Source organism: Esox lucius, chromosome 8 (assembly GCF_011004845.1).
Source record: "Esox lucius isolate fEsoLuc1 chromosome 8, fEsoLuc1.pri, whole genome shotgun sequence".
NCBI lineage: Eukaryota > Metazoa > Chordata > Actinopteri > Esociformes > Esocidae > Esox > Esox lucius.
Window position 1 is genome coordinate 24,941,309 of NC_047576.1, and position 24,791 is coordinate 24,966,099.

Here is a 24,791-nt window from a genome sequence, read left to right on the forward strand (position 1 = left end):
TGGAATCAACTCCTGACCTTTTATCTGCTTTTTCATGAAGAAACAATGAGGGAATAGCCCACACCTACCCATGAAACAGCTTTTGTCCAATTACTTTAGGTCCCTTGAAAAAGAGGGGGGCTATGAGCTGTAATTCCTAAACCCTTCCTCCAATTTGGATGTGAATACATTCAAATTAAAGTTTAGAGACTGCACTTTAAGCACATTAATTTAACTGTTACTTAAATATATATTTTGGTAAACAGCCAAAATAAAACTTGTGTCAGCGTCCAGTTATTCCCGGACTTAACTGTATATGTAACAACTGAAAAACGCAAGTACGATGGCAATTCTAAATGTGCAATTAGGGCAAATTGAATGTGCAAGGTGCATGTGCAACTGTAATGCAGGGATAGCAGCAGTGAGGTTCCCAAGGTAGACAAGTACCTGTAACAACTGAAAACCATTATCAGACTTTGCAGGGCAGTGTGGCACTGGCACAATGGTTGCGGTCTTGAAGCACGTTGGAACCGCCTGGGCCAGTGCCAGGTTGAAAATTCCTACATTAAAGAGAATAGCTAATGGATGATTCTAGGGTCTTCCCAGAATCGCTGAAGTTAAAATGATTGACTTGAAGGTAGCACCAATTATCCGGTGCAGGTGTCTCAATGGCATATTAATAAGAGGAATCCCTCGGTCTGTTCGAGTTCGGTGTAGAATAAAAAGAAACAGCATGGCAATGCTATATGCCGGGTATAGACTAATAATTAATATCTAAGGCTAAATATATATTGCCCTGTTGGTAGATAATTAAAACAACGAGTTTGCTGTTTTTTTTGTTGGTTAAACTATGTTACTGCATTTCAGTTAATATTTGCATTTCAACATGTCATCCATCGAAACTCAAAATCAGGAAAAGAAAACCTGCTTAAGTAAGCCAAATGGAGAAAGTGGAACCGCTAATACCTCGGTCACTTCTGCGTGCTCGGTGAAAGTTCCAGTAGAATCCTCTGCCCACGTCCATGACCATGGTCAAACAAAGCCGCAAAATGCTGCCAATTCCACCGACCAGCCCCTGTTAGTGACTCACGCTGTTACCACCTCCACCGTGGCCATCTCACCTGTTCTGGCAAGCACTCAACCTATTACCACAGCCGTAAACCCGACCTTAAGTAACACGGCTACAAAGTTGGTGATTACAACCAAGGGACCAAGACCAATTTCTCCTTTGCTCGTGGGGTCGAGAGTGAGCTCTCCAGTAGTGACGGTGAGCGCACAACCGGTACTGGCCCGCATGAACCCGAGTAAAATCATAGCTGTGCCGAGAGCAACTTCCATTCAGCAACCAGCTGCAACCATCAAACCCCCACAGGCCACGTCTGTTCAGCTTCCAGCCAACTTTCAAATCCCGCCAGGTGAGTACCAGCGCAGGCATCACCGATGACTTACACCAAAACAGCGAAGTGGAGGTAAGTATAGTAGTAGTGACATTCCAAAAATTGGGTTAAGAATGAGGTTTTCGCACAAACTTTTTGGCTTTCCCTGGTTCCTTAAATTTTTTTCTCACCTCCTTTTCAAAACTCATTGAACGTCTCAGGTTTACCATCGTCCTTGACACCTGCATTCTAAGTCCAATAAGTTATTTTACATTTAGTAATTTACCTAACGCTAATATTCAGGGGGACGCATACATTATTGCTTGCATACATTGAGTATCAATACTAGAAGTTATACATTTTGTATGTGGACTTTTTTCGTAGATCATTGATAAAACCCTAGATTAAATCAATTTTGATTTAATGCTGTTGCACAATAGAAAGTCCAAGAGTGGTTGAATAGATTTTAGAGCCACAGTTGTTCCTCAGTTGGAGGCACCCAGTGTATATATCAGTACAAATATGCGACATTAAGTGCATTGTTTTTATTTGATAAATGATTTCTCTGATATAAAAGAGACATATGTTTTGAAAACCTTTTCATGAAGTATCGTAGGACTCTAGAACCGCTGTCAGGCATGGGCAAGGTAACTGTTAACAGCTCCACTGAGTAGTTATCGAGAGCAGGTCGCAACCTGAGGACACAAGGAATTAAGAAATGTCTCATTGCTAATTACTCTGTGTTTAGAGGTCCTCTAAAGGCACACTTGTGAGGCAACATGTAGACTAGCGGCTAATGATGTAAGACAGGAACAGGTTGCAAGTTCAAATCTCGAAACTAACATGAAAAGTAATGCATGAAGAGAACTGGCAAACCCTGGAAACAACAGTTCCCCAGGGAGCACCAAACACTTCTCTAATGCCTTTAGAAGAAGTATGGCTAAAAGTAAAAGGCAAGTTTAGGACACTGCGTGTTGACAAATACAGTGATCTTAATCAACTTTTAAATAATGTGCCCTTTAATGTGACGTGGTCTGTCTGTAGGCATGGTGCTCATTCGTAGTGACAGTGGTCAGCTGATGCTCGTGTCCCAACAAGCCTTAGCTCAAGCCCAGGGCCTTGTGGCCAGAAGTGCTGGCATCGGGGCTGCTCCTATCACCAGGCCACCTGCTACACAGGTGTGTGTTTGTTTGGCAATTTGTGACCTATTGTATATTATGTACTTTCCTGTAATGTGTGTGCATTGGATTCAAGCTCTTAATGTGAAAACAAAGCCAGATGTTGTGTTGTTGTAGGTGTCCACGGCAGCTGTTGTGAGAAAAGCAGATAATCCAGCGGTGATCAGGATGCTCCCACCTCCTATCCCCCTTGAGACCACAGCCCAAAGAACTATTAAGGTATGCTAATCTCCGGTCCCAGCAGCTGGTCAAGGTCTGGTTTAGTGAATGATTTACAGTGTTATTCTTGTGTTGTTATGATAAGGGAATAATGAGTGGTTTATATAGTGGGTTAAAGGGGAAGGTTTGTGTAAATTCCTTTCCAACATCTCCTCCATAGATGGCTCGTAGGCTAAATGCAGAAGCCAACGAGCCATCTTTGGTGGAAATATTTGAAAATATTAGCTTTAAAACCCGTAACTGACATTTATTACATAAAAATGTATATAGTATGAGCCACAATTGATTGGGATTCTCCATTTTTGTGTTTCACTGTGACAGAACATGCATTATTCTCATGTAGGTTATCGTTATTCTACACAATTTTATCAAATGGATTTCGTGGTTGCAAAGTAATGTAACGCTCGTGTGTGCCCAACCCCCTTCTCCTCGTGTGAGAAGGTTGCATGCATAAAGTCCAACAAACACTTCAAGGAATTTATAAACGTAGAAACATTTTTAGATATTTGTCATTATCCCCCTTTAATACTGGACATTACCACTCTTTTCAAATGTTTGTGTATACTCTGCTCCAGGCGGTAGGTGTTGCTCCGACCCCTTCAACCAGCCAGAGCCTGACCCCTCAGCCTGTGATTCGCCCAGTAGTTCCAGTCACCTGTCCTGGACCCAGTTCTCTCATCATACCAAACAAACTTACCAACACTCCCAAGGCCACAACCCCCAGCATCACACCTGTGAGACCTTTGACCGGGATTGTCTAAAGCAATTGGTCTTGGTCGAGTGGATCAGACAGCTCCAGGCGACTCCTGACTTATCGACAAATTACCATAAATTATATCTATTGATTCATTAAACCAGTAGATCAGCCAGTTACCCATGATGTTTGTGATCTTCTCAAAAGCAGGCATTGAATAGCATCTGTAATGTTTGTTATGGTGTTTGATATTTCGGGATGTTCATATAGAAATGTATATTGTCAAACCGAAAATACAATGTTCTGATTGTAGATAGGGATGTGGTCAGCTCTCTAGGTTTTTGATGTAACCGTTTCACAAAGTTTAGTGTGTAGTATTTCTTTCTGTTGGTAAGTGTGCCCTCTGACCTGTTCTCCTATGATCTCTATTCAGGAGGTCCTGGAGAACGTGAAGAAGTGTAAGAACTTCTTGGTGACGTTGATCAAGCTGGCCTCTAGTGGAACCCACTCTTTTGACATGGCAAAAAATGTCAGAGAGCTTGTCAAGAGCCTGCTGGTAAACACACACACACACACCTTGACCATATTATTTAAGATGGCTAAATCTATTGCATATATTGCAATACAATATTTAGCATTTTATATATACTCAACAAAGTTTATTTGGTACTTAATTTCGTACCAGAAAATGGTCCCTTTCTACGTCGCTTGCCACAAAAAACAGAAATATTAATGGCACACACAAAAAATGTACACATTGTCAGTAGCATTTTATTGTCCCCAGCACAAAGGGCACCTGTGCATTGATCATGTGGTTCTATCAGCTTCTTGATAAGTCACGTGAGGTGGACGTTTTTTCTGTGGATGGAACATTTCTGGGATTATTTTATTTCAGAAAATGGCATCAAAACATTGTTTTATATTTTTGTCCAGTGTATACAAAGCATGCAAACAGGCTTTGAGCCATTCAGTTATTGTTCGATTGAATGTTAGAATGGGAAAAATGAGTGACCTAAGCCTGGTATAATCGTCATTCCCAGATGAGTTGGTTCCTGTATCTCAAATGTCTGTCCTCATAAGATTTTTTAGACACAACCGTCTGGGGTCTACCAAGCTTGTTGCGACAAACCCACAAAAAATATCTGATCAGCTACAGTGTTGTTAGTGATGCTACGTTCAGTAGAACCGCATACAGTGGGGAGAACAAGTATTTGATACACTGCCGATTTTGCAGGTTTTCCTACTTACAAAGCATGTAAAGGTCTATCATTTTTATCATAGGTACACTTCAACTGTGAGGAAAAATCCAGAAAATCACATTTTTAAATAATTAATTTGCCTTTTATTGCATGACATAAGTATTTGATCACCTACCAACCAGTAAGAATTCCGGCTCTCACAGACCTGTTAGTTTTTCTTTAAGAAGCCCTCCTGTTCTCCACTCATTACCTGTATTAACTGTACCTGTTTGAACTCATTACCTGTATAAAAGACACCTGTCCACACAATCAAACAGACTCCAACCTCTCCACAATGGCCAAGACCAGAGAGCTGTGTAAGAAAATCAGGGATAAAATTGTAGACCTTCACAAGGCTGGGATGGGCTACAGGACAATAGGCAAGCAGCTTGGTGAGAAGGCAACAACTGTTGCTGCAATTATTAGAGAATGGAAGAAGTTCAAGATGACAGTCAATCTCCCTCAGTCTGGGGCTCCATGCAAGATCTCACCTCGTGGTGCATCAATGATCATGAGGAAGGTGAGGGACCAGCCCAGAACTACACGGCAGGACCTGGTCAATGACCTGAAGTGAGCTGGGACCACAGTCTCAAAGACCATTAGTAACACACTATGCCGTCATGGATTAAAATCCTGCAGCGCACGCAAGGTCCCCCTGCTCAAGCCAGGGCATGTCCAGGCCCGTCTAAAGTTTGACAATGACCATCTTGATGATCCAGAGGAGGAATGGGAGAAGGTCATGTGGTCTGATGAGACAAAAATAGAGCTTTTTGGTCTAAACTCCACTTGCCGTGTTTGGAGGAAGAAGAAGGATGAGTACAACCCCAAGAACACCATCCCAACTGTGAAGCATAGAGGTGGAAACATCATTCTTTGGGGATGCTTTTCTGCAAAGGGGACAGGACGACTGCACCGTATTGAGGGGAGGATGGATGGGGCCATGTATTATGAGATCTTGGCCAACAACCTTCCCTCAGTAAGAGCATTGAAGATGGGCCGTGGATGGGTCTTCCAGCATGACAATGACCCGAAACACACAGCCAGGGCAACTAAGGAGTGGCTCCATAAGAAGCATCTCAAGTTCCTGGAGTGGCCTAGCCAGTCTCCAGACCTGAACCCAATAGAAAATCATTGGAGGGAGCTGGAAGTCCGTATTGCCCAGCGACAGCCCCGAAATCTGAAGGATCTGGAGAAGGTCTGTATGGAGGAGTGGGCCAAAATCCCTGCTGCAGTGTGTGCAAACCTGGTCAAGAACTACAGGAAACGTATGATCTCTGTAATTGCAAACAAAGGTTTCTGTACCAAATATTAAGTTCTGCTTTTCTGATGTATCAAATACTTAAAAGTCATACAATGTTATTTTCTGGATTTTGATTTTGATTCCTTCACTCACAGTAGAAGAGTACCTATGATAAAAATTACAGACTTCTACATGCTTTGTAAGTGGGAAAACCTGCAAAATCGGCAGTGTATTGAATACTTGTTCTCCCCATTGTATTGGGGATGCACAATTTGGTCAGTCCTTGTCACGGAGCTATTGCGGATGAATATATCGGCCAAAAAAATAATAATATTCTCGTGCAGGCGATGCAACAATGCCTGGTGTGACGTAGTGCTTCCTGTTGATAAATGCTGAAGGCATTCAGGATTTGTCATAAGCAGCACGTCCCTGCACCTGGATTTGGCTGACTGTTGTCCACTGTACCGGCTGGAGGTGCTTTGGTGTGGGATGGTTTTACCTGGAATAGATCAGGTCGCAACTGAGCAACATTTTAACACCACAATATATCGGGCCATAGTTTTATTTCATATTATCAGCAGCCCTGTTTTCAGTTGTGGTTTAATGGTCTCAACCTGAATGTTAATGGATATTTGTCATATCTTGTAGTAGTGCTTAATTCGGTGGAAGAGCAATTTTATAGATGCTGTATTTTGTTATGTCTTCCTATGAGCCTTTCAGGGTGTTTAGAGAACATTTGGTGCAGGCTGACTAGAATAAGGGCTTTTTCAGAGAAGGGCAGTGAGAAATTTTTTCAGTTTCTAGGCCTGTTGGTGTCTCTGCAACACGAACAAAACCAATTTATCTCAAACTTTATCTACGACAGCTTTTCTCTTCTGTTCATCTGGAAATTACTGTAAACAATGGCGACAAGGATGGGATACTCCAAGTTTTCAGCCTTGTTTCAGGTTGGTTTACTTGGTTATATATATATATATATATATATATATATATATATATATATATATATATATATATATATATATATATATATATATATATATATATATATATATATATATATATATATATATATATATATATATATATATATATATATATATATATATATATATATATATATATATATATATATATATATATATATATATATATATATATATATATATATATATATATAACCACTGGAATTTCAATGACTGCACCTTGTTGTTCAGATAATGTCTTGGGTTTTACTTTAGTTGCCTTAAAGTTAACAGCTGCCATTTTTGGAGATGTACAACATCAGGATTTGTATGTATACGGTCTGTACTGTGGAAAAACTACTGAGTAATGTGCTGAGTAATGTGTTTGAGTCAAATAGCTGTGTTAGGATGACTTGCTAACATTGTTCATCATTGTTTATTTGCACAATGTCACTGTTCACTGGTTCACTTTTGCTTGTATCCTCATTCACTTAGAATATTTGTTTGCCAGTTTAGTAACACGATGTGACTCCATGGTTATGTGTGAAATCTGAAAAACAGGAGAATTTGGTTGGATGTATGTTGGCCACGTCTGGTATAGCCTGGTGTCAGAAGCTGGGTTGGGCAGAGCCTGGGAGATATTGTTCATTTTGATTTGGCAATATCTGTTTTGGCTAACACTGAAGCAACACCTGCAATGCCAGACAGTGTTACCAAAAACAAGGGAGGTGTGTGGGTGGATGGTCCTGAATGTCATTTATCGTACTCTCATGTCTGATCCATTACCAATCCACTCACTCTGGTTCTGGGAAAAGAGGGTCAATCAGAAGGTAGAATAGTGATTTCCCTGTTTACACCATGAGTCTTCACGGATCCAAGTGGGATCCAATAACTGAGATCTGATCTGTGTCAAGATACTTGATTCTCAGAACAGTGTTTGATCACAGTTGGTGGCCTCCATTCTAGGGTGGGTGTGCGTGTCAATGACCTGACACAGATCCCACATTTAATCAAGCTTGATTTTGTGTGTGTTGAGGAATACTATTTTTCTTTCAAATATTTTATTAGACAAAAAGAATAAAAGCAATACAAGAAATCTTCCAAATATGTAACCCATTATTTAGTTGTATTAATTCTGAAAGAAAGTGAATCTACAACATTTACTTTCACCCTAAAAGAAATGATCATCACTCTCCCCACCTCTCTAACGCTTGTGAGAGGGTAACACCTAAAAGATATGGGCATCAAAGGTATTATTTCAAATGTCACAGTCTCAAAGTCCAAAATGCAGTGGTTTTTGCTGAAATGGATTTCTGACGTGCATGCAGCCATTCAGCTGTCATAAGTCATATTTTAATTAGGAGTGTGTTTTCATTTATTTGGATAACCTCACCGACTTATTAACTTAGGGAACGAAACCAGAGGTTGCATAACAAAGCGATTGGGTATGGATGTAGGCTTTGCGCATAGCCTGAAGGTAGCGACAGGCAGTTCCGCTTGTAGTGGAAGTTCTGTAGTTAATAACCATAGTCTTAAATGGATGAGGTTTCATCTAGAAGCCAGTGGCTGTGGTGTTCTGGAGAAGTTGCAGAGGGCTTCATGTCACAGGTGGGGAGCCATATTGACAGGAGCGTCGCAGTCATCCAGATGTGATGACCGAGCCCTGCACCCCTTCCTGTGCCAGGTGAGGTCATACTTTTGATGTTTGCTGAGAGTTGTCCACCTTGGCGGAGAGGTCTTAGAGTGGACTGGCCTCCCCACGGAAGAGGAGCAGCTGCATCTTGTTGAGGCAGTGGTCTGACAAGCAGAGATGTATGCCAGGCCTGCAAAAATATATTGGGACACCTGATTGTCAGAAGGAATGTGGGGGGAGAAAAATAGTTGTCATCTGCATAGCAGTGATTGAAGAGGCCATGAGAGGAAACGACTGAGCCAATAAATCCACATTGCTGAGTAAGACTAATTTGTATCCTATGCACTGTGTTCAACAAGCAGGAAATAAAGGGGTCTTCCTCCTCCCTGTGAGCAAATGTTATCAGATTTTGTTTGTTTTTATATTAAAATGTTTTATTGGTTCACACTTGGCTCAGAGTTATATAAGGGAATCGTGTCATTGAATACATTGAACCACTCAAATGTTCAACTGTCATTTAACTGCTTTTTTTTTTTTCTGACCCATTGGCTTCTGTGCTGTAGGATGGGAGACTTGAGCCTGAGGAGTTTACTGACCAGCTGTACCGGGAGCTCAAGTCCTCTCCTCAGCCATACCTGGTGCCTTTCCTCAAGGTGAAGTGACTAAGAAACGGCAAAAGCATTTAGAACCAATGACCGGTTAATTCAACTCAGCTTGTTACTAACTGAACATTCTGACCTAAACTTTTTCTCTTCTATCTCCTCTGTCTTCTCCCTGTCTACTCTCTCTCCTTTCTCTCTACTCTGTTCTCCATGCTTCCAGAAAAGTCTTCCAGTTTTGAGGCAGCTCACACCCAACCCACAGCTCTTCATCCAGGAGGTCTACCAATCCAAGGCTTCTGGCCGCACCCCTGCCCTCCTTTCCACCAATGCCAGGCCTGCCCACCTCAACACTGCCAGTGGCCAACCAATGAAGTCTACTGCTCTGGTAAGCCACATACTTCGAGCGCCTCATTTCACACGGCTTGTAGGTTCTCCAGAATGTACCCACTCTAATGGTCTAGTCTTGATATCGTAGGTCTTCTCCGCAGGTTCACATGCTAATCCAGTTATGTCATTGTGTTGTGCAGCCCCTGTTGTGCGAAGGCAATGTACCTCTAAGTTTTCCTCTGCACTTTGTCTTTATTTCCACTCTCTCCCACACTTGGGGCCTAAGGGAAAGCCTAATCTAGTTAGGGCCTAGGCCGAGGACTAACTAGGTTACAGATACAGCGACCAAAATTAGGATTTTCATTAGTTCCCACTTTGCGATCGCGCATACGCGTCTCATTCCTTTCCCACACACACGTGTCCCTTTCCCACCAAGGTGAAACTCATAGGGCCTGTTGTAACAACAGAGCTCTGGCAGAAGGTCATCTCTTGGTAAACCAATTACACAGTCAAATCATGCAGCTGACAATGCAACTATCAACGGCTGTTGAGTTAGTGCTCCCTGAAGCGGATGTCTGGTGAACTTTCTGTTCTGATTACTAACATTTTTCAAGATTGTTTTGCCCTCTGGTGGTTATTAAAACAAATGAATCCTGCTTTTTTTTTGCCAGAATATGGCTTGAATTATCTATTTGACAATCATTCAGTACAACAGGAAACCATTGTAAACCTATTTTGGAAATGTCTGATTTTTGGGAGGGGATGCAATATCCATGGACTGTTCATATTTGAAATGCATAACTAAATCAAGTCACGCATGATTGACTTCCATAATCTGTATTTGTGTTCAAACATTATATTATTTTGCTGTTTTAGGTTAAATGTTTTAATGTAATATAGGCCAATCAAATAAATATATACAGTGCATAATTTTTCATTGCTTAAGTAGATCGGATCCATTTTGATGGTTGTCTGGTTGTCTGTCCCTGCCAGGTGATTCAGCAGCCTGGAGGTGTGGTGTGTAAACCTACTGTGACATCTTCTGGCCCAGCCCGTACATACGTGTCTGTTCAGAACCGGAGCCTAGCCAAACCGATGGTCCTACAGTCAGGACAGCACCAGAACACAGGTTAGATGTAGAACACAGCACCACAACCGCTGTTCACCCTATACCGCTGCCAAACCAGGGTCTCCATTTCAAATAGATAACATTTCAAATAAAAAAATATTTTATGTAATGATTTGATTTAAACATATTTGGCATGTTTGTTAGTTCTGATTAATTTAGCAAGTTTATTTGATTCTGTGTTTAGAATGCTGTCCTTTACATCTGATTAGGCCACTAGCTTTGGAATGTCGGTCTCCTGTTCTTTCTTAGGAATCTAGTTTCGTCTACACCTAATAGAGCACCTTTTACCATTATTTTACCAGATACAGTGGGGCAAAAAATAATTTAGTCAGCCACCAATTGGGCAAGTTCTCCCACTTAAAAAGATGAGAGAGGCCTGTAATTTTCATAATAGGTACACTTCAACTATGAGAGACAGAATGAGAAAACAAATATCCAGAAAATCACATTGTAGGATTTTTTATGAATTTATTGGTAAGTTATGGTGGAAAATAAGTATTTGGTCAATAACAAAAGTTCATCTCAATACTTTTTTATATACCCTTTATTGGCAATGACAGAGGTCAAACGTTTTCTGTAAGTCTTCACAAGGTTTTCACACACTGTTGCTGGTATTTTGGCCCATTCCTCAATGCAGATCTCCTCTAGGGCAGTAATGTTTTGGGGCTGTCGCTGGGAAACACAGACTTTCAAGTCCCTCCAAATATTTTCTATGGGGTTGAGATCTAGTAACTGTTCTTTGGATGCAACTCAGCATTCTTTCTCCTCCAAACACGACAAGTTTAGTTTTTACCAAAAAGTTCTATTTTGGTTTCATCTGACCATATGACATTCTCCCAATTCTCTTCTGGACCATCCAAATGCTCTCTAGCAAACCTCAGACGGGCCTGGACATGTACTGGCTTAAGCAGGGGGACACGTCTGGCACTGCAGGATTTGAGTCCCTGGCGGTGTAGTGTGTTATTGATGGTAGCCTTTGTTACTTTGGTCCCAGCTCTCTGCAGGTCATTCACTAGGTCCCCCCGTGTGGTTCTGGGATTTTTGCTCACCGTTCTTGTGATCATTTTGACCCCACGGGGTGAGATCTTGCGTGGAGCCCCGGATCGAGGGAGATTATCAGTGGTCTTGTATGTTTTCCATTTTCTTATAATTGCTCCCACAGTTGATTTCTTCACACCAAGCTGCTTACCTATTGCAGATTCAGTCTTCCCAGCCTGGTGCAGGTCTACAATTTAATTTCTGGTGTCCTTTGACAGCTCTTTGGTCTTGGCCATAGTGGAGTTTGGAGTGTGACTGTTTGAGGTTGTGGACAGGTCTTTTGTACTGATAACAAGTTCAAACAGGTGCCATTAATACAGGTAACGAGTGGAGGACAGAGGAGCCTCTTAAAGAAGAAGTTACAGGTCTGTGATAGCCAGAAATCTTGCTTGTTTGTAGGTGACCAAATACTTATTTTACCGAGGAATTTACCAATGAATTCATAAAAAATCCTACAATGTGATTTTCTGGGAAAAAAAATCAAATTTTGTCTCTCGTAGTTGAAGTGTACCTATGATGAAAATTACAGGCCTCTCATCTTTTTAAGTGGGAGAACTTGCACAATTGGTGGCTGACTAAATACTTTTTTGCCCCACTATGTACAGTTAGGGGAAAACGTATTTGATCCCCTGCTGATTTTGTACATTTGCCCACTGACAAAGAAATTATCAGTCTATAATTTTAATGGTAGGTTTATTTGAACAGTGAGACACAGAATAACAACAAAAAAATCCAGAAAAACGCATTTAATATTTTTTTAATTGACTGAAATAAATATTTGATCCCCTCTCAATCAGAAAGATTTCTGGCTCCCAGGTATCTTTTATACATGTAACGAGCTGAGATTAGGAGCACACTCTTAAAGGGAGGGCTTGATCTTGTCAATGATCTCAAGGCAGCTGGGACCACAGTCACCAAGAAAACTATTGGTAACCCACTTCACCTTGAAGGACTGAAATCCTGCAGCGCCTGCAAGGTCCCCCTGCTCAAGAAAGCACATGTACAGGCCCATCTGAAGTTTGCCAATGAACATCTGAATGATTCAGAGGAGAACTGGGTGAAAGTGTTGTGGTCAGATGAGACCTAAATCGAGCTCTTTGGCATCAACTTGAACGTGTTTAGAGGAGGAATGCTGGCTATGACCCCAAAAACACCATCCCACCTTCAAACATGGAGGTGGAAACATTATGCTTTGGAGGTGTTTTTTCCGCTAAGGGGACAGGACAACTTCACTGCATCAAAGGGACGATGGACGGGGCCATGTACGTCAAATCTTGGGTGAGAACATCCATGGATTGTGGATGGGTATTCCAGCATGACAATGACCCAAAACACATGGCCAAGTGGCTCAAGAAGAAGCACATTAAGGTCCTGGAGTGGCCTAGCCAGTCTCCAGACCTTAATCCCATAGAAAATCTGTGGAGGGAGCTGAAGGTTCGAGTTGCCAAACGTCAGCCTCGAAACCTTAATGACTTGGAGAAGATCTGCAAAGAGGAGTGGGACAAAATCCCTCCTGAGATGTGTGCAAACCTGGTGGCCAACTACAAGAAACGTCTGACCTCTGTGATTGCAAACAAGGGTTTTGCCACCAAGTACTGAGTCATGTTTTGCAGAGGGCTTGAATACTTTTTTCACTCATTAAAATGCAAATCAATTTATAACATTTTTGACTTGTGTTTTTCTGGATTTCTGTTGTTGTTATTCTGTCTCTCACTGTTCAAATAAACCTACCATTAAAATTATAGACTGATCATTTCATTTTCAGTGGGCAAACATACTAAATCAGCAGGGGATCAAATACTTTTTTCCCCTCACTGTATGCCAAGAACCCATTCTATACCAATTTCTACCAACTGTTGTCACGGTTACTCCCGTATAGAGGAGGGTTGGAGGAGATGGGAAGGTGTGGCTCATAACTAGCTAAGCACAAAAGCCATACATGTGTAGAGAATTTCATATGAGGAGAAGAATGATTCAAATTACCATAAGAATAAATCATGAGACCTGGAATACATAAAATTAAAATGTGCAAGTTGCGCTGTTGCAATAATTGAAAAGCCAAGAGAAAAGCAAGCAAAATGCAAAGATTTGGTGGTCTAACACAGTGTTGAGCCAAAACAGCGTGTCTTCTTAGTTCCATTAGGTGCTGTTGTCAGACGGACTCCTTTCCAGGTCCCACCCCCTCCAGCCCAGAGACACCTGTTCAAGGAAAGTGTTAGTTCCTTCAGGTAAAGCCTACTTTGGTGACCAGAGCCTGTTGTGTGGTGCAAAGTATCACCTGTATAGAGGGTCCATACACTGCATTTCTCTTGAGAGGTATTTCTTTAAACTGTTTATGTCAGAGAGGAGGATGACATAAACGACGTCGCCTCCATGGCTGGGGTCAACCTGACGGAGGAGAATGCCCGTATCCTAGCAACCAACTCTGAACTAGTGGGTTCTGTGGTGCAGTCCTGTTGTGATGAACCCTTCCTGGCCCCAGGCCCACTTCATACATGCATCCTCCATACCGGTATCCACAACCCCCCTCTTTATACATGTATCTCAATACCCCAAACGTATCTGTCTATTCTGGTATTTCCATCAGCTTTTGAGGAAACTCTTGGTTCTCGATGGTCCATCTGTTTCTTTTTGTTTTTTATCTAACATTGCTGAGAGTTTAGGATATATCCTGTTTATATACAACATGCAGAATAATATTTTAAATTAGTGTTTTATAACTTTTGGCAAAGTAGGATGACCCCCTATATGATGCAAAGTGAAATAATGAGCGAAACAAAATATTTTGGTTGGTTTGTTTTTGGTAGGACATTGCATTTATACAGAATACCACCTCTCACTAATATTGCTATTGAAGGTCCAGGTGTGAGAGGTGGACTGTACCTCAGGTAGGTGTTATTCAATTATACAGGTGCTGGTCATATAATTAGAATATCGTCAAAGACACCTGGTGCCACACTCTAATCAGCTAATTAACTCAAAACACCTGCAAAGCCCTTTAAATGGTCTCTCAGTTTAGTTCTGTAGGCTACACAATCATGGGGAAGACTGCTGACATGACAGCTGTCCAAAAGACAACCATTGACAACTTGCACAAGGAGGGCAAGACACAAAAGGTCATAGCTAAAGAGGCTGGCTGTTCACAGAGCTCTGTGTCCAAGCACATTAATAGAGAGGCGAAGGGAAGGAAAAGATGTGGTAGAAAAAAAGTGTACAAGCAATAGGGATAACCGCACCCTGGAGAGGATTGTGAAACAAAATCCATTCAAAAATGTGGGGGAGATTCACAAAGAGTACTGCAGCTGGAGTCAGTGCTTCAAGAACCACCATGCACAGACGTATGCAAGACATGGGTTTCAGCTGTCGCATTCCTTGTGTCAAGCCACTCTTGAACAAGACACAGCGTCAGAAGCGTCTTGCCTGGGTTAAAGACAAAAAGGACTGGACTGCTGCTGAGTGGTCCGAAGTTATGTTCTCTGATGAAAGTAAATTTTGCATTTCCTTTGGAAATCAATGTCCCAGAGTCTGGAGGAAGAGAGGAGAGGCAGAATCCACGTTGCTTGAAGTCCAGTGTAAAGTTTCCACAGTCAGTGATGGTTTGGGGTGCCATGTCATCTGCTGGTGTTGGTCCACTGTGTTTTCTGAGGTCAACGCAGCCATCTACCAGGAAGTTTTAGAGCACTTCATGCTTCCTGCTGCTGACCAACTTCATGGAGATGCAGATTTCATTTTCCAACAGGACTTGGCACCTGCACACAGTGCCAAAGCAACCAGTACCTGGTTTAAGGACCCTGTTCTTAATTGGCCAGCAAACTCGCCTGACCTTAACCCTATAGAAAATCTATGGGGTATTGTGAAGAGGAAGATGCGATACGCCAGACCCAACAATGCAGAAGAGCTGAAAGCAACCTGGGCTCTCATAACACCTGAGCAGTGCCACAGACTGATCGACTCCATGCCACGCCGCATTGCTGCAGTAATTCAGGCAAAAGGAGCCCCAACTAAGTATTGAGTGCTGTACATGCTCATACTTTTCATGTTCATACTTTTCAGTTGGCCAACATTTCAAAAAATCATTTTTTTTTTTTATTGGTCTTTTTCATTAGTTGTTATAATCATCACAATTAAAAGAAATGAACATTATACACATATCAGTCTGTGTGGAATGAATGAATGAATAAAATGTACAAGTTTCACTTTTTGAATGGAATTACTGACATATCAACTTTTTGATGATATTCTAATTATATGACCAGCACCTGTACAGTGATTCGGCTAGAGCCAAACAATTATTCCCAGAGTTTCTTTGCGGCAAAAAATGCTGCACTAATTTGTTGCCAGACCGCGTAAGCGGAGCCAGCTAAGAAGAGCGACCCGGGTTTGAATCTCGAGGTGGCAATATTTTGATATTCTGATCTAGGCTTGCCTGGTTTCTTGTTTTTTTGCCTTAGAATGGTGTCGTTGATCTGTCCACCAGCAGGGAGCAATGTTGAATAGAAATTGAATTTTCTTAACCTTAACTTTTTCCCTCACCATTTCTCTTTATTTCTCTGCCTTCCCCTCTCCTTCTCTTTTGTCTCTTTCAAAATCTATTTTCTGTTTCTATATCCCCGCTCTCTCGCTCTCTCGCAGGTAAGGCATTGGGAATGTCCGAAGTTGGGTCAGATGTGGTCAATCTGGTGTCTCAGGCCACCCAGGAGCGACTCCGAGACCTGCTTGAGAAAGTCACTGTCGTGGCTCGGCATCGCCAGCTAGCCCTAAAGGTGTTCTGTCCTACCCTGCATCACTATACGCTACCCTACAAAGATGCTAAAGATATACATTAACGTCACTTATGGTGTGAATCCCCACCTCCCCCAATGAACAAAACAATAAGTAGGTTAAAAAGGGCAAAGAAAGGGTTCATTCAGGAGCAGGAAAGGCAGTGGTTGAATTCCTCTAACGTTTCACTGCCACATTACAGCCATGACGCTGTTTCACTGCAACGTTACAGCCATGCCTGTTTTGCTGTTTCACTGCAACGTTACTCCTTTGACACCATTTCACTGCAATGTTATGCCCATGACGCCGTTTCACGTCTGTACTATAGCAATAACACCTTTTTACTACAACGTTATGACCATAACACCATTTCGCAATTACAATATAGCCGTAACACTTTTCACTACAGTTTTACATCCACAAGAATCATCATGTTTTCTCTGTGCAGGAGGACTTCCGTCACGTTCAGATCAGTGATGTTCGTTCCCAGCTCCGCTTCCTGGAAGAGCTGGAGCGTCTAGAGAAACAGAGAAGAGACAATGATGAGAGGGAGGCACTGCTCCGCATCGCCAGGGTACCTGTCTGCATGGTCTAGATGAAATACAGGGAGCAGTGCTCCCACCCGAATGAATGTCTCCCAGGCAATCCTTAAGGATGTGTGCAGGGAAGATGGCCAACCCCTCCCACCAGGTCACGCCCGTTCCAAAAAACATATCATTAGAGAGGCGGCAGTAGTAAATCCCTCCACCTGGACAGTTTATTTCCCAGTGCTGTGACTCCAAGTAACCGGCCATCTTTTCCATGGAGACTAACAGGAAAATCCTCACCACGACCAAGCCACCTCCAAACCGCGAAACAGATGCCCCATTTATGTTGTCTGTAAATCGTGTATATTCCACTTCTATCTCCTTCTGTTTACCACCCCTTTCTATTCAGTGCAGGTCAGTGTTGTTTTGTCTCCCACAAAGGGCACGAGTCCAGGTCTTGAGCATGTGTAAATGGACTTGGTTAGGGAGGGTGATTGACCTGTGTGTTTTCCTCTTCACAGAGTCGTTGTAATGCTGAGGACCCCGATCAGCAGCTGCTGAAACAACGTGCCAGAGAGGTGTGTCTGCTCGCACTGAATTTCTCCTGCCAGCTTTTACTCTTCAATCAGACCCATTTTCAAACAGTTGGCGGGATTGACGTCCCCAGGCGCGACAACACGCTTCCCGTCTGTGATTTCACTGATAGCTGCTGAGTGAGCTCTGTTCTTCCGTTTATTTCTCTTCTGTGAAGACAATGCTCACCGCCGCAGTGGGGATGAACCCCATCTAACTGTTTGGGAATTCTGAAATGCAATGCAATTTTCGCGACAAATGTTTGTGAGTTAATCAGGGTGTTTGCTTAATGTTTGGCTTGGGGTTGTGGTGGATTGGTCCATGGCTATTCGACATGGAGCCAGCTGTAGGTACTGGGGTAATATATAGCGATGAGAGGAGGGACTCTGAGAGGTTATTTTCTCTCTCTCTGTTGTTGGATCGCTTATGGCGACGATGTTCCCAGAGGTCTCTCCACGGCGAAAGCAGAAACCAACAAAATCTGTTCATTTACACAGTGTGTGTTTCTGTGTGCGTGCATCCACATCAGACTATACGCCACACGTTACCAACGCCATCCAAGTCCCAGAGCTTGTGCAGCTCTAATTGAAGTTCATTTTAATCAAGCCTGTTTCTAGTAGAGTTCTGGCCTGCAGCAGGCAGTGCTGAATTAAATTAAGGCGTGTGTGCATGCGTGTGTGTGTGAGGTCTAACTATACTCATGGGGACCAAATGTCCCCATGAGTATAGTAAAGCCAGAAAACAATTGACTCATTGGGACCTTTTGCCGGTCCCCATGAGGCAAAAGTAAATTTCCGGGCCAGGGTTTAGGTTTAGGGTCAAACTTACAATTCATTTTTTAGTTAGAATTGGTGTTTCTTTAAGGTCCAGGCATTGTTGGTTAAGTTTAGGGTTAAGGTTAGGCATTACATCTAGGTAAAGTTTAGGCATAAATGTTACTTTATTGAGGTTAAGGTTAGGTTTAGGATTAAGATTAGGGCAAGGGAGCATGCAATTTCTATTTTCTGGTTCCCATGAGGATAGCCGTGTGTGTGTGTGTGTGTAGCCTGTGAAATTGTCTACATAATCTAGAAAGTTCTATTTTCTTTTAACATGTCTCTGGTGTATTATTTAATTGGCCTGGCCTGCTGTTTATCGCTCTATAGATATGGCCTCAGATGGACAGTGTTTTAGTATTTCCTTGTCGAGCACTTTCCCAAAACCTGCACTCTCTCTCTCGGTCTGTTTAGTTACAGCAGTTGGAACAAGCTCAGTTAGAGCACAGAGAAGCCAACCTCACCGCCCTTGCTGCCATCGGACCACGCAAGAAAAGACCCCTGGACTCAGCTGGAAGTCAGGTACTGGAAATGGAAGGATGTTCTTGGTTATCACTGGGTGTATTTTGCTGTATATGGCTTGTTTATGTACTTTTTGAGTGATTTATTGATGCTTTTTGGAGTGCCAAGTGGGAAAGGAATGCCTGTGTTCACCCTCAGAGGTTTTTGTCTTTATTTTTCTGTGTAGTGCTAAGCTAATATATACAATTGTTTTACTAATATTTTGAAGGAATTTGTTTTTGAAAAGCCCTGATGTTATGAAAACAACTAAATTGTTAGGGTTTTGTGCCCAGAGTGGGTGAAAAATATAATTCTTTATGTCTTTATGAATCTCTGAGTTTGGTCTTCTAACATTATTTGTTATATAGTAACATACATTATATTATGTTATGTCCAGAAAGTAACTTATCATAATAAGTGCTGAACAATGCATGTTTTGGTTAAATGAATTAAATCTATAGGTTTTGACAAAGTCTGTGAATTTTCAAAAAATTACTAAGCATGTCTGAGCTGAATAAATAAATCTGTTTCACTCCAATAAAGCAAACTAATGATAATGCATAATATGAAAACAAAATATATATTAACTGTATGCACACAGTATATTCACATTCTCTCAGTACTCAATGCTCTGTCGACATTTGAGAAACAAAAACACGTATTTTACATTAATAAAAAAAGCTTATACTAAAATATGAGCAGTGGTCCGGGGTGGTTGGGTCAGATGTTGGACAGTGTTGCATTGTCTTGTTGTGCCCTAATGGTTCTCTTTGGAAGGTTGTTATCTGCAAGCTCAATCACAACTGCTGGCTGGAAAATGCACTCTCCTCCAAGAGGAGACTTTCCTACAATGGTCAAAATGCAGATATTGTTTTCAGATTTATCCCATTGGTTAAAATGATTGGACACTTTTGATGGGAAACCCTACTCCGTTAAAGAAACAACATTCAGGGCAGACTGTATCGCAGAAGAGCAGACATGCGCAGGACGGTTAGTTTAGGTTAATGAGTGTCTAATTTAACTCTGTTTATTTAAATCCATTGCCCTGCAAGCAATTGATTTAGAGATGAAGCTCTGTTAACTGCTGCCTTTGAACTGCATTACCCAGAGGACCCTACTGCCTGAGGTGTTTTCCTCTCCTGCCCTCTCTCCGTGTCATTTCTCTGCAGCACTAAAGGCTAACCTTTCTAATTTTCTCTGTGTTGCTCTAGTGGTTCAGAATGTGAATGGAAAAATGGGGGCAAATTGGCATAGTGGTGTTATGAAAATGTTTAGGAAGCTTTTGGTCTTCTTGTATACATCGATAACCCTTTTGCTATTTCAGTGGCTGTATTCATCTCTTCACCACCCCTCCATTTTCTCAGGTGGTTCCTGGTGGTACCGTGCCTGTACCGCGGGTTTCGTTTCAGCGGGTGACCCGGGTCTCTCTGAGGGACCTTCTGTTCTGCCTGGAGCAAGACCCTCCTCTGCGACACTCTCTGGTGCTCTACAAGGCCCTGCTTAGTTAACAAACACACAAACAAGATGTGGTTCAATGCCTGAGAACCTCCCACTATTTTGTGCTGGATTCCGTGTGCCTTTCCATTCTCTGCAGTCAGTCACCCACCTCTGCTGGTATTTACATGCTGACAGATTCAGGCTAGCAGGATAACAAGTGATCTTCGACCCTTAGTGGGATTCAATGGGTTGTTGATGTCAGTTTACTGTGTTCTTTATTTCCCCTTCTTGTTTTTGCTGTGGTTTCATTTCAATCCCAAACTGATCTCTATTTCAGCCATTCTTATCTCAGATTTTTGGCCTGATGTAAACCTGTGATTAATTAAATGACTATATTAATTGCAAACCTAGTGGGCTGCTCAATTGTGTAGTTTTACAGCATATTTCCATATTACTCATGCATTAAGATTTTTTTGTGAATAATTCTAACCTTTAGGTAATTGCTTGCAGGAAATCTGGGTCCTTCGGGGTGTGTGTGCGCGTCTCAGGGTTGGGTGTATTGGCTGTTTTAAGAGATTCTTCATTACGTTTACCTCTTAAATACGGCAGAAATATGCTTTAGGCACTGCATTAGCTTCGCTATTGAAATGAAGGGATGCTTGGTTTCCCAGTAATTTGTGCCAGATTTTCACCATCAATCAATCAAATTTATTTATAAAGCCCTTTTTACATCAGCAGTTGTCACAAAGTGCTTTTACAAAACACCTGGCCTTAAACCCCAAGGAGCAAACAACAGTAGTGCTGAATTTCAGTGGCTAGGACACCTAGAGAGGACCCAGGCTCAGAGGGGAGACCAGTCCTCTTCTGGTTGTGCTGGGTGAACATATTAAGAGTACAATTGTAATAATTACTAAATGCATGTGGGCTGAGTCCAGAGTCCATTTAAACTTAGTCCACGTCGGAAGCAGGACCAGATGGACAAGGACGGGGACAACACGGGGGAGGGGGAGGTGTCAGCTGAAATCATCAGGTATCGTCTTGATCTGCAACACAACCAGGAGGACTTTGGAGATGGACAGCAATAGGTCTTTCAAGCCAGGTACTCTGCAGGTGTGGGCCAGGACCTCATGTCCTCCTAAGTTCAAAATGGGAGGAGACTGGGAAAATTCAGAAAATGCATTCCTCATGTCAACAAGGATTTATAGTGGAGAATGAGAACTGACCCTACTCCCCCAGCACAATAATATAGCAACGTAAGACCTTGGGACTGAGACGGGGGGTCCGGCACCACTATGGCCCTATCTGCGGGAGGCTCCGGACAGGGCCCAACAGGCATGAAATCAATCCACCCACATTGCCAAGCATCAACCAAAGGGACACCCACCAACCGCAACCACCCTTAAGGAGGGCAGAGTATTGCCAGCAGTGTACAGCCCAATGGCACAAGTGCATAACAGAGAGACGACAACAACAAGCTAGTGACTTTGCCCCCGAGAGGCATTGGAGGGAGGGCATCCCAGTGGCGATGAGAGCCCACCTGGCAAGACAGCAAGTGTGGAGAGTATCAAGCCTTTCTGGTCTCATTCATGCCCCTTGGCCAGGCTACACCTAATCATAGACCGTGCTGTAGAAATTAGTCTTTAGTAGATACTTGAAAGTTTGCACTGAGTTTGCATTTCTAACCTTAATTGGCAGTTCATTCCACAGTAGTGGAGCTCTATGAGAAAAGGCCCTGCCTCTGGCTGTTTGTTAAGAAATTCTAGGTACAATTAAAAGGCCTCCATCTTGCGATCGTAGGTTACATGTAGGTATGTATGGCTGGATCATTTCAGCAAGGTAAGTAGGATCAAGTCCAAGTATTGATTTATAGGTTAAGAGTAAAACCTTAAAATCAGCCCTAACCCTAACAGGCAGCCAGTGTAAAGAGGCTAGTACAGGATTCTAGTTAGGATTCTGGAAGGATTCTAGCAGCCGTATGCTGCACTAATTGAAGTTTATTCATTGATTTATCAGGGTAACCGGAAAGTAGCGCATTGCAGTAATATGGTCTAGAAGTAACGAAGGCATGGATTAGTTTTTCTGCATCAGTTTTTGATAGAAAGATTTTTTGCAATGTTTCGAAGATGAAAATAAGCATAATCAAAGGAGAGGTCAGGGTCAAGGGTAACACAGAAGTTTCTTACAGTTTTTTGGGATACAACCATGCAGCCGTCGAGGTTCAGAGTGAGATCTGCTAACAAAGCTCTTTGTTTATTGGGTCCTAAAATTTAAAAGCAAGAGTTTAAAAGCAAGATGTTCTCTGTCATCCACTTCCTAATATCTGAAACATATGCTTCCAAATTAGCTAATTTTGGGGCTTCTCCATGCTTCATTGACATATACATTCACCTAAAGGATTATTAGGAACACCTGTTCAATTTCTCATTAATGCAATTACCTAATCAACCAATCACATGGCAGTTGCTTCAATGTATTTAGGGGTGTGGTCCTGGTCAAGACAATCTCCTGAACTCCAAACTGAATGTCAGAATGGGAAAGAAAGGTGATTTAAGCAATTTTGAGCGTGGCATGGTTGTTGGTGCCAGACGGGCCGGTCTGAGTATTTCACAATCTGCTCAGTTACTGGGATTGTCACGCACAACCATTTCTAGGGTTTACAAAGAATGGTGTGAAAAGGGAAAAACATCCAGTATGCGGCAGTCCTGTGGGCGAAAATGCCTTGTTGATGCTAGAGGTCAGAGGAGAATGGGCAGACTGATTCAAGCTAATAGAACAGCAACTTTGACTGAAATAACCACTCGTTACAACCAAGGTATGCAGCAAAGCGTTTGTGAAGCCACAAGACGCACAACCTTGAGGCGGATGGGCTACAACAGCAGAAGACCCCACCGGGTACCACTCATCTCCACTACAAATAGGAAAAAGAGGCTACAATTTGCACGAGCTCACCAAAGCTGAAGACTGAAAGAATGTTGCCTGGTCTGATGAGTCTCGATTTCTGTTGAAACATTCAGATGGTAGAGTCAGAAATTGGCGTAAACAGAATGAGAACATGGATCCATCATGCCTTGTTACCACTGTGCAGGCTGGTGGTGGTGGTGTAATGGTGTGGGGGATGTTTTCTTGGCACACTTTAGGCCCCTTAGTGCCAATTGGGCATTGTTTAAATGCCACGGCCTACCTGAGCATTGTTTCTGACCATGTCCATCCCTTTATGACCACCGTGTACCCATCCTCTGATGGCTACTTCCAGCAGGATAATGCACCATGTCACAAAGCTCGAATCATTTCAAATTGGTTTCTTGAACATGACAATGAGTTCACTGTACTGAAATGGCCTCTACAGTCACCAGATCTCAACCTAATAGAGCATCTATGGGATGTGGTGGAACGAGATCTTCGTGCCCTGGATGTGCATCCCACAAATCTCCATCAACTGCAAGATGCTACCCTATCAATATGGGCCAACATTTCTAAAGAATGCTTTCAGAACCTTGTTGAATCAATGCCACGTAGAATTAAGGCAGTTCTGAAGGCGAAAAGGGGTCAAACACAGTATTAGTATGGTGTTCCTAATAATCCTTTAGGTGAGTGTATAACTGTGTGTCATCAGCAAAACAGTGAAAGTTGACATTGTGATTCCGGATTACTTCACACAGAGGCAGCATATATAGTGAGAACAATAATGGGCCCAGAACCGAGCCTTGAGGAACACCAAAACATACCTTTGACTTGTTAGAGCAGTGGTTCCCAACCAGGGGTACAAGGAACATACGGTTCGATATTGGCCTATAATTGTTTAATATTTCGGGATCCAGATTAGTTTTTTTTTAGGAGAGGCTTAATTTCCGCTATTTTTTGTGAGTTTGGTACACATCCGGAGGAAAGGGAGCAATTTATTATGTTCAACATTGGCTGACCTAGCTCCTTAAGTTATTTTGTGTATTTCTTTTGTTTTTAGTGGTGCAACCGTATCTAAAGTATTTCGCAGTGTTGAGTTTAGATCCTGTGTTTGGATCTCGGTAGTAAGTCGGACGCGTTCCAGGTGGGGGTTGGCCTCTGCCAGGGCTGCGCTTTGTCACCAATTCTGTTTGTAACTTTTATGGACAGGATATCGAGGTGTAGTCGGGGTGGGGAGGGGTTGCAGTTCGGTGGGCTGGGGATCTCATTGCTGCTTTTTGCGGATGATGTGGTCCAGATGGCATTAACGGTCTGTGACCTTCAGCACTCACTGGACTGGTTCGCAGCCGAGTGCGAAGCGGTTGGGATGAGGATTAGCACTTCTAAATCTGAGGCCATGGTTAATAATAATAATAATAATACATGGGATTTATATAGCGCTTTTCAATGACCCAAAGACGCTTTACAAAAACAAGCAAAACAAAGAACACTGAGAAATAAAATATACAACAACAAAGGGGCTATGGGAAGGCTTGTTTAAACAGAAATGGCTTAAGGCGGAGTCGGAAGGTGTTAAGAGAGTCAGAGTCAAGGATGGATTGTGGCAGTGAGTTCCAGAGCCGGGGAGCAACCCTGGAGAATGCCCTATCACCAAAGCT

At 42.4% G+C, this 24,791-nt stretch overlaps 1 protein-coding gene across 1 annotated transcript; it reads left to right on the top strand.

Annotated features, from left to right (window-relative positions):
- The first annotated feature begins 655 nt into the window (after positions 1-655).
- Positions 656-20,614, top strand: taf4b (TAF4B RNA polymerase II, TATA box binding protein (TBP)-associated factor). The gene is made up of 15 exons (XM_010872320.4): positions 656-1,394; positions 2,400-2,533; positions 2,651-2,752; positions 3,328-3,486; positions 3,880-4,002; positions 9,086-9,175; positions 9,345-9,509; positions 10,445-10,580; positions 13,753-13,846; positions 13,961-14,130; positions 16,251-16,381; positions 16,828-16,953; positions 17,428-17,484; positions 18,709-18,816; positions 20,160-20,614. Exons 1-15 carry the CDS (start codon positions 866-868, stop codon positions 20,301-20,303), a joined length of 2,268 nt encoding a protein of 755 aa, XP_010870622.2. The 5' UTR covers positions 656-865; the 3' UTR covers positions 20,304-20,614.
- Positions 20,615-24,791: the final 4,177 nt, after the last annotated feature.